At 47.4% G+C, this 14833-nt stretch overlaps 2 protein-coding genes across 8 annotated transcripts in view; one reads left to right on the plus strand and one right to left on the minus strand.

Annotated features, from left to right (window-relative positions):
- LOC146822122 (uncharacterized) overlaps window positions 1-14833 on the minus strand; it is a 517517-nt gene that overhangs the window by 423417 nt on the left and 79267 nt on the right. The window lies entirely within an intron of this gene.
- The window catches only part of MAPRE3 (microtubule associated protein RP/EB family member 3), a 767705-nt gene that overhangs the window by 391231 nt on the left and 361641 nt on the right, over window positions 1-14833 (plus strand). Inside the window, exon 1 of one of the 7 annotated variants that reach the window (XM_085613225.1) lies at window positions 11284-11563. The exons of the other annotated variants lie outside the window; for them this stretch is intronic. Within the exon in view, the coding sequence (XP_085469351.1) occupies window positions 11448-11563 (116 nt within the window). The 5' untranslated portion in view covers window positions 11284-11447. Of the gene's footprint in view, window positions 1-11283; window positions 11564-14833 lie in introns of those variants that run through there. 7 annotated transcript variants of the gene reach the window in all.

Genomic DNA, 14833 nt, shown 5'->3' on the forward strand with positions numbered 1-14833 from the left:
AAAGAGGGCTTGGATATGATTTTTCTAGTCATTAGGTACAGTGTTTGTGGTGGTTGGCTGATGGTCTGGTTTAAAGCATTTATTCACCCAGATTCTCCTCTGATTTTAGAACTTCATATGGGTTTTTCCACCTTCAGTCATCCTCCTCCCTCTTATGAGCATACCAGGCTTTTCTTTATTCTTGTCTGATTGCACTGACCTGTGTGCATAGTTGTGCATTTTCACCTTTGTCCTTTCTAGTCCTGCACATTGCATTGTTAAGGCTACGCTGTAGGGTTGCGATTTGCTGCTTACTTTCAGCTAGTTGGTGGGATTTTGATGGTACTTTATCTGTTCCTGACTTTGCCACAATGTTTACATTTTCCATCCGGTCATCCACTACCGATTCCCATTAATTTGCCATCATTGGGGTGTTGCTTTCTTGTTGGAGCTTGTCCAGGAACAGGCCTACCCTTGCTCCGAGCTTGATTTGGCTATTCGTGGACCAACTTACTTTCTTTACTGGCTCTAGTTGTTCATCAGAACCGATTGGTCTTATTTTAGGATGAGCGTGTTGCAGGGCTGAGACTTCACAGGTGAGCATTGCATGGTCGCTTGCCATGGTTGATGTTACGGCAAACTTTTGGATAGTCTGAAAATGTGCAATTGACACCCATATATAGTCCAGAGTGGCCATTCTAAAACAAGGGGCATGTGTGTAAGCCGCTGGCGAATCGGTCTGAAATCTCCCATTTAGCACTTGTAGGCCCCATTGATTCAAGAAAGATGCCACCCTGACTCTATGCATATCTGGCCTTTGATATTGACTCCTTATATCGTCCGGATAGAGTGCTGAACATTTCCTCAAAGCTGGAAGTAAAGTGCTTATTGTTGCCTCTCGTTTTTCCCTGGCTGGGTGCAAATAAATGCAACCTAGGATGACTGATGTGGGGTCAGATCTTGCCTTAACGATTTTGGTCAGTGATAATTTGAGGAAGATGTCATCGCTATGCCCTTTACACAGAATTGTGGCTTTTCCTGCCACGTCATTTATCACATAGGTTGGCACCCCATCCGAGGTGTCGCCCCCTGTCTGAGAGGCTATTTCCATTGCTTCATAAACTGTAAAATCTGGCCAGGGAGCCGATTGCAGGGCCCAGGTTTCTTGTACAGCAATGATATCGAAACTCCTTAATTTGCTTATAATTGGCATTTTAGCTTCACTGTTTAACCCACGTATATTCTATGAGCAGATTTTTAGGTTTGGGGTTAACACTTCTTTTCTGTTGTTCCGTGATTGTTCCCTAGGGACATAAGCTGAGTGCAGAAGGAAGCCATGTCCAGACTGAGTTCTGTGCTTGCATAGTAAATTGGCGGGTGCCCCCTCCTTTGCTTGTTGAAATCTGCAAGAGTCCTTCCTTAAGTGCAATAATTCTCGGCCCCTTAGGATGGAATTTGCAATTCCATTTATCTTTTGTTGCAGCCCTTGGTTTGGTTTTTGTTTGTATGTAAGTCTTCAATCCTTCCCATTAAAACAGCTGTGTATTTTGGTGAAGCCACTTCTCTAATCTGGATTCCCCAGCTTTCCAGTTGTTTTCTGTTCCTTCTCATGGCGCTTGCCACTTCTGCCCTGAAGAAAGTTATTCCCGTGGTCTCATTTTTATTACCGGGATCGGGGTAGGACGAAAAGCCACTCCATCAATATCAGACCAGGTAATTTTTTCTAGTCTTGAAGGATGGCGGCCAAGCTTCAACACGTTCCCTCTATTGAGAGTGTCCCATTTCCCTTGTGAGGTGTAATCAGGGTATAATATCACCTTGAACCTTGGGAAGTTTGCAATATCCAAACTATAGCGCCACATAAACACATAGGAAATAAAGTTATAAATTGTAAACACAATGAAAAATATTTGATTAAAATGTATTTTGCGATATAGTTTTTCTTAAATGCATAGTAGAAAGTATCCAGTGATACAGACAAGTATGTCATTCGTAAAGTTAGAGATCGCTGGCCCAGGTGTGTTGTAGGTGACCTCCTTCCTCGTGTTGTAGGTGTTTCCTTGAGAGGCTTGGGTTTAAGTACTCCAACTCGAAGCATTTACAACCTGCTGAGCCTTTTCACAAAAGTGTCCTTTTATGATACTCAAACTGTCCTTCTCATTTCATTTCCACATCCTTCGACACCTGTGAATAAAGCTTTCACACACTGATTATGAAAGATCCTTGTGCTGTCTGACCAGGAATGAGGTCATTTAAAAAAAAAAAAATGACTATCCGTGGTATCCATTAGTTTTGTTTAATATTGCTGCAGTATGCCACCTTTTAAAACCTTCAGAATGCACACGAAAACAGATGACACGTATAGAACAGAAGCAACAAACGTGTGTTTTAGATAATGGTTAGGACATTTTAGGGCGCACAGGGCGTTGCATTCAACGTGGCTCTGTTTTTCAAATGTGCCTGTTCCGATATTGCTAGGTTTCAAAGACCTATTTAAAGGGACAGGACTTGATTCCAGCTGTTTTCTCCATAGGTATGCTGTTAATTTTAGAGCCAGGTATAGTGTAGTCCATACTTTTTCGGCCGATATTCACTGTGGTACCAATTTTCATTATGTTAGGGGTTTGCCCCTGTAAATCTTGAGGTATAGGACATGATCTTCACAGTGACCCTGCTTGCCATCATTACCAATATTGTAACTTTGGGGCTGGCCTGATACAGCTGGTTTATCTAGATTTAGAAATGTTCTGGTCATCCGATTGGAAATCTTAGAAGTTCTGACCGGTCTCACTAAGCAGGATGGTTGATTCCATAGGCCAGGACGGTCACTAAGCCTGGTTGATGTGATCTTACACAAAGGGAGGAATTATAGACATAAAAGAACTTTTGCTGTTTCTGGAAGTGGGTGAAGGTAGGGCATCTCTTATGGGACGTGTGTGGGTTTCACAGGGAACTCAGTTAAGCAAAAAATAAAATAAATCACACAATGTCCAGGGTTCCTAATTTAAAAAACAAACGTCAAGTCAACACCTAAAAATGAAAGTGATATATTCACTAAAGACTTAAAAATACCCAATTCGCATATATGACTGTGCAGCACATAATGCACTGAGTTGATACATTTTAAAGATGCTACAAACAACAGAAATGGACCAGTTCATGTAAAGTCAACAAAACTACTAAATAGAACAAGCATTGGCAAAGCCAATAAGTCTCGTCTTTGAGGCTTTAGCAATGTTTTGTAGCCGTGGTGTAAAGCAGCATGGATGGTTTGCTGTGCAGCTAAAACTAATTTTAACAAGTGCTACGACACAGCCAGCACTAATGCACTTTTTTTTAAAGTAACAAAAGGCAATGTCCGAGCCAAAAGTCTCAAAGGCTAGAGATATTGGCTTTGCCAATGCTTGTTAAGTCTCGGCACAACACTCCTGCGAGTCTGAGCAAATTGTTTAATCTCCCCATGTGTGAAAAACAGAAGAAAAAAAAATGACATTTGGCAAAAATCCCATCTCGGAAAGAAAGCAATTGCCCAATGTCCAGGTCTTAGTGAAAATACATTTGGAGGCAGATAACATCTGTTCTCACAGTAAAAGCAGATAACTTCTGATGTCACAATAAACATCAATTTTAAAGGATAAAAGAGCTTATTTGAGGTATGTGTAGCATGATAAAATATAGCTACAAATAGCAAGAGATTCAACAAGGGTGACAGGGAAGAAGAAAAATAAAAGCAGTACCTCAGTCACAGTGCAATCAGCAGAAGGACAGCAATGAAGCGAACACATTCAGTACTTGGTTCATGCTCCAGCCGAAAGAAGAGGAAATGAAATTTGCATGCACTGGCCAATTAGAAGGCAGCAAATTTGAGTGACAATGAAGGCAACGAATGTTAAGCAATGGGTGGGCTGCAACTCCAGTGTTGTATACAATGTCTCTCGCAAGTGAGAGGACATGCAGTGCATGCGCTGCTGGAGGTGAGACCCAAAACTAAATTGAGGATTGTCACAGGTAAGTATTTTTCTCTCTTTAGGCCTTCTTTAGTTGGCTGTCCAGCCTGAATTATTCAATAAGCTTTCAAAGAAGAGATATGGAAAGGACCTAAAAGCTTCAAATTGAAAAGCACAAAATAAGTATTTTTCCTCGCCCCTGAATTTCAGCCAAGTGTCCCCTTAAGGAACATCTTCTAAACTCCACCATGGACAAAGGCAGCAGGTTTTTGTTTCCAGTCACTTCATCAAGCATTCAGAGATGGTGCAGGGATTACTTAAAGTGATGCTATGTCATCCTGTGGAACAGACAAAGGCTTTCCCAATACTTTGAGAAATGTCCCCAGAAAATGACCGAATCAAGGAGAGAACCATGTGCAGACTGAATTTTCCAACCTACATACTTATTCCATATTAAAACATGTCTTTCAGAGATCCCCATTCAGAGTCCAGTCTTCAATAGAGCTTATAAACTCATAGGTTAAGAGACACACTGAGGGTAGGTACTCATCTTTCATTATGTATTTTCCCACATTGGACGGGTTACGTTAATGAGGATAGCATAAAGTAGGTGGAGGCTCAGTTGCTTGAGGTGATCTCTGTGGGGCACCATGGAGACCAGGCCATGATGTATTTGAATGTCATCCTCATACATCTGAAAATGTAGCTGTTGAATTGCTCCTGCACATATTTAACTTCTCAAGGGATAGGTAAGAGTCTTCCGCACCCTTCATGTTACTTTTATGCTGAAGGAGAGCTGTTCACTTGTTCTGATTTGATTTTGCTGGAACAATTGAATCCATCAAAGTGCAGTCTCAGATGCTCCGGCCAAAATCCATTAACACCATTTGGTTTTCTACTCTTAACCATGTGTACCTCTCTGAGGTTTTAATAATGGATAATGAGTTACTTGCTACTTAAAGTGGTTTTCCACAATGGATTATCAACAGAATTGTACAGGATCCTCCCTGTTCCGGAGGCCTCAGATAAATAAATTCACAGGTATGAGTTTCATGTACTTCAAAATGCCGACAAATATCCATTTTTATTATTGGTCGCCTTTCGAATGGCTGTGATTTAGGCCTTGGTGTTTTTTGGGGCGGTACAGCCTCTGGGACTCTGAATCTGGGACTTCCCTAGAGTTTGATATATCTAATTCAACTTATTCGAAATCCAGCCTGGCAAAGATCCGATATCCAGGCATTTTGGCAGCTTACACTCACTACCCGGAGTACAAGAATTATCTTTGAAAAGCCAACTTGCTTCCATATTTCTTTAATCTTGCCTCCAAATGCATGTACGTCGGAACCTCTGTGTTTACACAATCAACAAAGCTCATGTGGGAGGGCATGCCTTTTCCTTTCTTGTCCTGAAGGCATTGAAAAACCTTCCTCTGAGGGTCTGCAGTCAACAAAATATGTTGGTATTCTGCAGAGCTCAACAGATGGTTTTTATCCATGTCTGGTATTCCATAGTTTGTGTTTCTGGGGTCAGATCAATCCAGTGCTGGGATACCGTTCACTGGTTGCTGACCACAATTTACACATTTTCAACATAAGTGTCTGTTGGATACATACTGTACAGTGGGCGCTTGTCCAACAACTCCCAAAGGCCTCTAACCTGAATTGGGGTTGGCATCTTAGCAGGTGGCCATTGAGAAACCGTGGACAGGTGACGAATTTGCTTGACTCTTCCCCCTGGTTATCTTTAGGGTTGACTCTTTCTGGTCTCATGATTCATGAATGCTGACAGTGTAAGGGATGTCTTGAGGCCGGTAACACCGATTGAGCAGCCTGAGGAGTGGCAGGTGACCTAATGGAGCTTGTTATGTTTCAAGGATGCGGTGGCCAACTATTGACTCCAAATATTCTGTTTTTTGACGGGAAATGTATCAACTGGTGACGCTTCCCAGGCTAGAAAGACAGACTGTCCAGGAATTTATCATTGTTGTCATCATGTTTAACTGTTTTAATTTGAATAAATCTCTACTTAAGATCGTTTCTGTTTATTTTACTAGTGGTAAACAGTAAAGTGGGATTTGCATGTGTGGCTGAGTGAGACTGAGTAGTAAGTGCAGTACTGGGGATGCATGTATGGCCAAGAGAGCCTGGGTGAGCTCAATACTGGGGATGCATGTGTGGCCAAGAGAGCCTGGGTGAGCTCAATACTGGGGATGCATGTGTGGCCAAGAGAGCCTGGGTGAGCGCAATACTGGGGATGCATGTGTGGCCAAGAGAGCCTGGGTGAGCTCAATACTGGGGATGCATGTGTGGCCAAGAGAGCCTGGGTGAGCGCAATACTGGGGATGCATGTGTGGCCAAGAGAGCCTGGGTGAGCTCGATACTGGGGATGCATGTGTGGCCAAGAGAGCCTGGGTGAGCGCAATACTGGGGATGCATGTGTGGCCAAGAGAGCCTGGGTGAGCTCAATACTGGGGATGCATGTGTGGCCAAGAGAGCCTGGGTGAGCTCAATACTGGGGATGCATGTGTGGCCAAGAGAGCCTGGGTGAGCTTGATAGTGGGGATGCATGTCGAACTGAATGAATTCAGTTGTGGGTGTGCCTGTGTGGCCGAGAGAGCCTGAGTGAGTGTAGTACTTGGGATGCATGTGTGGACGAGAGAGCCTGAGTGAGTGCAGTACTGGGATGCATGTGTGGCCAAGAGAGCCTGGGTGAGCTCAATACTGGGGATGCATGTGTGGCCAAGAGAGCCTGAGTGAGCTCAATACTGGGGATGCATGTGTGGCCAAGAGAGCCTGAGTGAGCTCAATACTGGGGATGCATGTGTGGCCAAGAGAGCCTGGGTGAGCTCAATACTGGGGATGCATGTGTGGCCAAGAGAGCCTGGGTGAGCTCAATACTGGGGAGGCATGTGTGGCCAAGAGAGCCTGGGTGAGCTTGATAGTGGGGATGCATGTTGGACTAAATGAATTCAGTTGTGGGTGTGCCTGTGTGGCCGAGAGAGCCTGAGTGAGTGTAGTACTAGGGATGCATGTGTGGCTGAGAGAGCCTGAGTGAGTGCAGTACTGGGATGCATGTGTGGCCAAGAGAGCCTGGGTGAGCTCAAAACTGGGGATGCATGTGTGGCCAAGAGAGCCTGGGTGAGCTCAATACTGGGGATGCATGTGTGGCCAAGAGAGCCTGGGTGAGCTCAATACTGGGGATGCATGTGTGGCCAAGAGAGCCTGGGTGAGCTCAATACTGGGGATGCATGTGTGGCTGAGTGGGACTGAATGAATTCAGTTGTGGGTGTGCCTGTGTGGCCGAGAGAGCCTGAGTGAGTGTAGTACTAGGGATGCATGTGTGGCGCAGAGAGCCTGAGTGAGTGCAGTACTGGGATGCATGTGTGGCCAAGAGAAGCCTGGGTGAGCTCAATACTGGGGCTGCATGTGTGGCCAAGAGAGCCTGGGTGAGCTCAATACTGGGGATGCATGTGTGGCCAAGAGAGCCTGGGTGAGCTCAATACTGGGGATGCATGTGTGGCCAAGAGAGCCTGGCTGAGCTCAATACTGGCGATACATGTGTGGCCAAGAGAGCCTGGGTGAGCTCAATACTGGGGATGCATGTGTGGCTGAGTGGGACTGAATGAATTCAGTTGTGGGTGTGCCTGTGTGGCCGAGAGAGCCTTAGTGAGTGTAGTACTAGGGATGCATATGTGGCAGAGAGAGCCTGAGTGAGTGCAGTACTAGGGATGCATGTGCAGCCGAGAGAGCCTGAGTGAGTGCAGTACTAGGGATGCATGTGCAGCCGAGAGAGCCTGAGTGAGTGTAGTACTAGGGATGCATATGTGGCAGAGAGAGCCTGAGTGAGTGCAGTACTAGGGATGCATGTGCAGCCGAGAGAGCTTGAGTGATTGCAGTACTGGGATGCATGTGTGGCTGAGTGGGACTGAATGAATTCAGTTGTGGGTGTGCCTGTGTGGCCGAGAGAGCCTGAGTGAGTGCAGTACTAGGGATGCATATGTGGCCGAGAGAGCCTGAGTGAGTGCAGTACTGGGATGCATGTGTGGCCGAGAGAGCCTGAGTGAGTGCAGTACTGGAGATGCATGTGCAGCCGAGAGAGCTTGAGTGATTGCAGTACTGGGATGCATGTGCAGCCGAGAGAGCTCAAGTGATTGCAGTACTGGGATGCATGTGTGGCCGAGAGCCTGAGTGAGTGCAGTACTGGGATGCATATGTGGCCACACGGACGCGAGAAGACGGATGCAGGATTCTGACTGTTTTCATCTAATTTTAAGTCTGTGAATACAAGAAAATAAGGAGTCAAGTACCGGTTGGCCCCCGGTAAGAAGGTGGAAAGTCCTCATAAGGGAAGAAAATTATCACCACAACTCAATTATGAAGGCATATCAGAGTGAATAATTAATACGCATTGGAAAGGACATCTTAACAAACGTACAAACAAGAGATTCCTGCAATAACGATTTTTGATCCAGGATCATGTTAAAAGGTTAGCTGTAACAATCTATCAAGTGTGAATAACAAAGAGACCCGAAATACTAGTCTTGAAAAAGATGGAATAATAAGACATAACCATCGAAACGCGTTGACGCCCTTTGTTTTTTTTGTGTGGCAGAACCTGTGGAAACACTTTGTCCTGCAGATGAAAAAATAGAGCTCATCCAGGCTTAGTGCATATATTGTTCTGTGTGATCTGTCTAATTGATGACAAATTGTAGTGTCTTATGATATAGGTTTTTTCTCTTTGAAAATCGTGTTACATTATAATGTTGTTTTTATATATTGTTGATGTATTGTTTTTATGAAAAAAAAATTTAAGAAGAGTACTATATCACATAATTGACGTGACCTGTTTTTATATACAAGAAAGTGCAATAAAATGAATATGACCTAAGTGTTGGCTGTGAGAATAAGATATTCCTTTACGTAATTGTTAGAGTGTGTATAGGATAGAATATGTGTGGATAAGATTGTTTTTTGTATAATGACACAAGGGATATCTTAACTTAAACTATGCATATGTGGCCGACAGAGCCTGAGAGTGCAGTACTGGGGATGCAAGTGTGGGCTAGAGAGGTCAGTTCAGTACTGGGTGGCCGAGAGAGCTTGAGTGAGTGCAGTACTGGGATGCATGTGTGGCCGAGAGAGCCTGAGTGAGTGCAGTACTGGGATGCATGTGTGGCCGAAAGAGCCTGAGTGAGTGCAGTACTGGGATGCATGTGTAGCCGAGAGAGCCCGAGTGAGTGCAGTACTGGGGATGCATGTGCAGCCGAGAGAGCTTGAGTGAGTGCAGTACTGGGATGCATGTGTGGCAGAGAGAGCCTGGGTGAGTGCAGTACTGGGATGCATATGTGGCCGACAGAGCCTGAGAGTGCAGTATTGGGGATGCATGGGTGGGCAAGACAGGTCAGTTCAGTACTGGGTGGCCGAGAGAGCTTGAGTGAGTGCAGTACTAGGGATGTATGTGCAGCCGAGAGAGCCTGAGTTAGTGCAGTACTGGTGAGGCATGTGTGGCCGAGAGAACCTGAGTGCAGTACTGGGATGCATATGTGGCCGACAGAGCCTGAGAGTGCAGTACTGGGGATGCATGTGTGGCCGAGAGAGCCTGTGTGAGTGCAGTACTGGGATGCATATGTGGCCGACAGAGCCTGATAATGCAGTACTGGGGATGCATGTGTGGGCAAGAGAGGTCAGTTCAGTACTGGGTGGCCGAGAGAGCTTGAGTGAGTGCAGTACTAGGGATGCATGTGCAGCCGAGAGAGCCTGAGTTAGTGCAGTACTGGGATGCATGTGTAGCCGAGAGAGCTTGAGTGAATGCAGTACTGGGGATGCATGTGCAGCCGAGAGAGCTTGAGTGAGTGCAGTACTGGGATGCATGTGTGGCCGAGAGCCTGAGTGCAGTACTGGGATGCATGTGTGGCCGAGAGAGCCTGAGTGCAGTACTGGGTTGCATATGTGGCCGACAGAGCCTGAGAGTTCAGTACTGGAGATGAATGTGCAGCCGAGAGAGCATGAGTGAATGCAGTACTGGGGATGCATGTGCAGCCGAGAGAGCCTGAGTTAGTGCAGTACTGGGATGCATGTGTAGCCGAGAGAGCCTGTGTGAGTGCAGTACTGGGATGCATGTGTGGCCGAGAGAGCCTGAGTGAGTGCAGTACTGAGATGCATGTGTGGCCGAGAGAGCCTGAGTGCAGTACTGGGTTGCATATGTGGCCGACAGTACTGGGGATGAATGTGTGGGCAAGAGAGGTCAGTTCAGTACTGGGTGGCCGAGAGAGCTTGAGTGAGTGCAGTACTGGGATGCATGTGTGGCCGAGAGAGCCTGAGTGAGTGCAGTACTGGGATGCATGTGTGGCCGAGAGAGCCTGAGTGAGTGCAGTACTAGGGATGCATGTGCAGCCGAAAGAGCCTGAGTGAGTGCAGTACTGGGATGCATGTGTAGCCGAGAGAGCCCGAGTGAGTGCAGTACTGGGGATGCATGTGCAGCCGAGAGAGCTTGAGTGAGTGCAGTACTGGGATGCATGTGTGGCAGAGAGAGCCTGGGTGAGTGCAGTACTGGGATGCATATGTGGCCGACAGAGCCTGAGAGTGCAGTATTGGGGATGCATGGGTGGGCAAGACAGGTCAGTTCAGTACTGGGTGGCCGAGAGAGCTTGAGTGAGTGCAGTACTAGGAATGCATGTGCAGCCGAGAGAGCCCGAGTGAGTGCAGTACTGAGGATGCATGTGCAGCCGAGAGAGCTTGAGTGAGTGCAGTACTGGGATGCATGTGCAGCCGAGAGAGCCTGGGTGAGTGCAGTACTGGGATGCATATGTGGGCAAGAGAGGTCAGTTCAGTACTGGGTGACCGAGTGAGAGTGAGTGAGCTCAATACTGGGGGTACATGTCTGGCTGAGTGGAACTGAATGAATTCGGTACTGGGGGTGCATGTGAGGTCGAGTGAGAATTTCACGCTTGGGGTGCTTGTGTGGTTGAATGCGACCGAGGGAGTGGGGGGCCGTATTGGGAGTGCAGGTGTGCTGAAGAGTGAGTGCCATGCTTGGCGTGCCTGTGACCAAGGAGACCGGGTCCCTCTTGTACTGGAGCTTGTCCTCTGAGTCAGGTGTGTCACCCCATGCCTGCCTGACCAGGCGCCCCCTTAGATTCCCATACACCGTGATGGTGGCCAGTGGCCACCCTTGGTAGTCGTCGCTGCACCTTCCCTGGAACTTGTCTCAATCCTCCACGTGGCCGTGGGGCGCTCTGCACGTGCCTGCTCCCTCCCCAGCAGTCTTGCTATGAAGGGCAGGCTGCTGGGCTCCGCAGCTCGACGGACCTGTAATACGATCCATAAATCTGTCCCTGCCAGTGCTGCGAAGCGCCGGTCAGCGCTCCGCCGTCTGCGGCTGTCCTGGAGCCCCTGAAGGGTTACTGCCGCAGGCCCCTCCTCTTGAGCCCCCGTAGGGGCGGATCGGAGCCTGGCTGCTGCCTACATGCCCCCGCCAGTGCCCTGATCTCCGGCAGACTGGCCTCCTACGAGGGACATGTCTCCCACCCCGGTGCGCTCTCCATCCCGCTCCCCCTGCGGGAGCCTGAGCCCCGACGATCACCGGGTCACTCCCTTCAGGAAGACGCCCACCCGGGATCAACCGGCCCTCAGGTAGGCAGGGGGATGGGGGCGTCCAGGGGGCTGTCCGGCCGTCAGGTACGCAGGGACATGGCGCGCGTCCAAGGAGCTGCCCCAATCCAGGATGAGCCGGCCATTGGGTAGGCATAGGCTGCCCCATTCGGTCCGCCGTCAGGTGTACTGAGGTGTTCCCTGGATGAGGTGGAAAGGGGCGTCGGGGACGTCCAGGGGCTGTCTTGCCTGCAGGTATACTGAGGCAGGGGGGTGGGTTCAGGGGACTCCCCGGCCCTCAGGTGTAGTGAAGCGGGAGGGGACGTAGAAGAAAGAGGCGGTCTTTTTCAGGGACGAGCTGGCCATCAGGTTGACAGGGGCATGTCCCACCTCTTCAAGAGAAGTACCCCCCCAACCCCCACAAGTCTTTGAAGTGGGCTCAGCCAGAGGCGTCAATAACGGGCCCCAGGGAGAAGACACCTTCTGACGCACGTTCATCGACTGGTTGCTACTATATTGTGTTGCACTGTCCCTAGACCGCCTTCTGTGGAGAGATGCACTTAAGAGTTCAGCATCCCTCCTTTTAATTTATATATTTATTGCAGTTTATATAGCGCGAACTTGGCACAAGGGCTTTAGAGCGCTTTTTATAAGCACCGAATTGTAATATATATATATATATTACATGGGGGAGGTTAAGAGTGTTGCCCAATATCACAGGATATTGCGCTGACACCTGGACCGGAACCTGGTTCACATTTGTTCCAAAGTCGGCAGCTCCGGCCAGTTAGGCACATCTCCCTGGCGCTCCTCATTACGGGCCTCTAGAAGGGGTGCTATTTCCGTTAGTAAAGTGTCGAGCAGCTCTTAGACCCCTCACCCCTGCTCTGATAACCGCCTCCCCCGTCCCAGTGCACGTGATGAACGGGCCACAGCTGGTTGCTGTCCCATCCTTACATAACCAAACCGCGACATGCCTGTGGCATTCGGTGGCGTCGTTAGTGATGTCCTCCCACGCCCTCTCCGAAGCTGGACCCGGGCTCAGAGGTGCTGTGTGGATGCCCAGCATGCCGCTGAGCCGGGGTCCAGGACAGTGCTTTAAATGGGAAAAAATAAGTGCAGGTACTCATTAAATTGAGATAGAGGTGTAGTGAGTGGGCGGGGCCAGGGTGGGGCTAAGGGCAAGACATTATGATACTTAACGACTTCTATAATAGTTGCAGCACTCAACAAAACACATGATAATTGTGTATATATAAAAAAAGCAGGTTAACTCATTACACAAAATGAAAGAGAAATGCGATAATATGTTAACATTTCCTTTTTTTGCAATAGTTGCAGCTTCTTAATGCCATACTGTTAAATGCTGTTGTTTGGCACAATACTATATATTTTTGGGCATGTGAGTAGGAAGAAACTGAAAATACCCCCACTTCGAACCAAAGCTCTTATGGCACCAAGAAAATGAAGCAAATCATCATGACCCTCCCCAGAAGATATCTCTGGTCTCTTCCATCGATCTATCCTTTCATCCTACCATTTACCTACTGATGCCCACCATTTACTCTTTACATTCTGTTGTCTATTCAGTTTTTCATCCATCATTCAGTTTTTCACCATTCCGTCTGTCCAACCTTCATATCCAAACCTATCCATCCATCTTTAAACCTATCCATTCATCATTTCACTCATACATCCCTTTAGCCACCCTTTAGCTCATCCATCAATCCTTTCTCTCATCTATCCATCAACCCTTTCACTCCTTTATACCATCCAACTCTTCATTCCATCCACCCTTTCTCTCAATCCCACCTTTCACTCATCCATCATCCACCTTTTCATCCATCCCCCCTCCCTTTCATTCATTCATCCATCCAATCTTTCACTTATCCACCCATATCCGCCCTTTTATTCAATCATCCACCCTCTTTCACCCATCCATCCATTCACTCACTCATCCATCCACTCATACATCCACCCTTGCTTACTCATCTATCCACTCACTCACCCACTAACCCTCTGTATTACGTTATTTATGAACCTTTGTCGCCGAGCAGACATGTACACACAAAGTGCCACCCATTTTTCTTACAAAAAACAGGCATACAAATGTAGGCAAATACACAAACCTAAGCAGACACACAAAAGACTCCGGTATGTTAAAAGCCATGTTATGCTCTTCACCCTGGCTTTTTTAATTGCCACTGCCAGGGGACTGCCATGATTGCTGTGTTTGCGCCAATGCAGAGGATAGTGTGAATGTGGATGACAGCACAGGGCCTGAATGGACCCCAAAGCTGCCAAGGTTTCAGATTGCCATGTGTGACATTTTCATATTTTCATTGTAATTATGAGTGACATTTCAACGACTGAGTGACACTTTCTCGCTAGCAAAATTAAGCAATGAAGACGAGGGAATCATATAAATATCAGAAAAGACATCCATTTGAGTATAGCTGCTAATGTTTCAGATTGCTTATGTGTGACATTTTCATAGACTCAGTGGATTTACGAGAGTCAGGCAACAACTAGATGTGTAACACTTAGAGTGGCACTTTCTTGCGAGCATAATCATGGTATGTAGTCAATGGAAATAGACAAATATCAGAAATTACACACTCGTTTAAGCAACAAGGAAGTCAAACTCTGCAGTAGGTGCTTTTGAAGCTATTATTCAATTTCTAAAAAAAATCAGCGCCCTGCACCCCAACCTCAGCTTCAGGTGCGGCTGAACCACATGTAACGAAGGGCTCTCTGTGACAAAAGCAGCAACCCACTGAGCTATCCACATACAATACAGTACAATACAATTTGCTTTTTTGAAGGAGGCATATGAACTCTCTACGCTACTTAATTGTCAGAGTGAAAACTGCCAGTAGAGAAAACTCTGACCTCTCTCCAGCTGGAACAATAATCACATGACATCTCTGACTTAGCAAGTCTAACTATGCTGAGAAAATAAAGGGTGCTGCTTCGTAGTGTCACTGTCAAGCAGGGATGTTAAACACTTGGCACTACTAATAAATCAGCAAAACTGCTAGTTTAGACAAAAGGTAGCGCTGGCGTGGCGAGTCTGGGGCAGAAGTTGGGCTCTGCTGGGCACAGCAATAGCACATCATGTCCAGGTCAGGAGAAGGTGAGCAGGTGATCGATTCTGGAACAGCGGCTTCCTCCTTTAACTCCATGTAGCAGGGGAATTCCTGGGTGCCCTGGGCCCCGGCTGGCAGGCAGGAAATGCAACATCCTGCCACAGCCTGGGCGCTGACCGGACATGGCTCCTCCACAACAGTGTGACAGAGCAAGAAGGACAGT

This window comes from Triturus cristatus, chromosome 6, assembly GCF_964204655.1.
Source record: "Triturus cristatus chromosome 6, aTriCri1.1, whole genome shotgun sequence".
Classification (NCBI taxonomy): domain Eukaryota; kingdom Metazoa; phylum Chordata; class Amphibia; order Caudata; family Salamandridae; genus Triturus; species Triturus cristatus.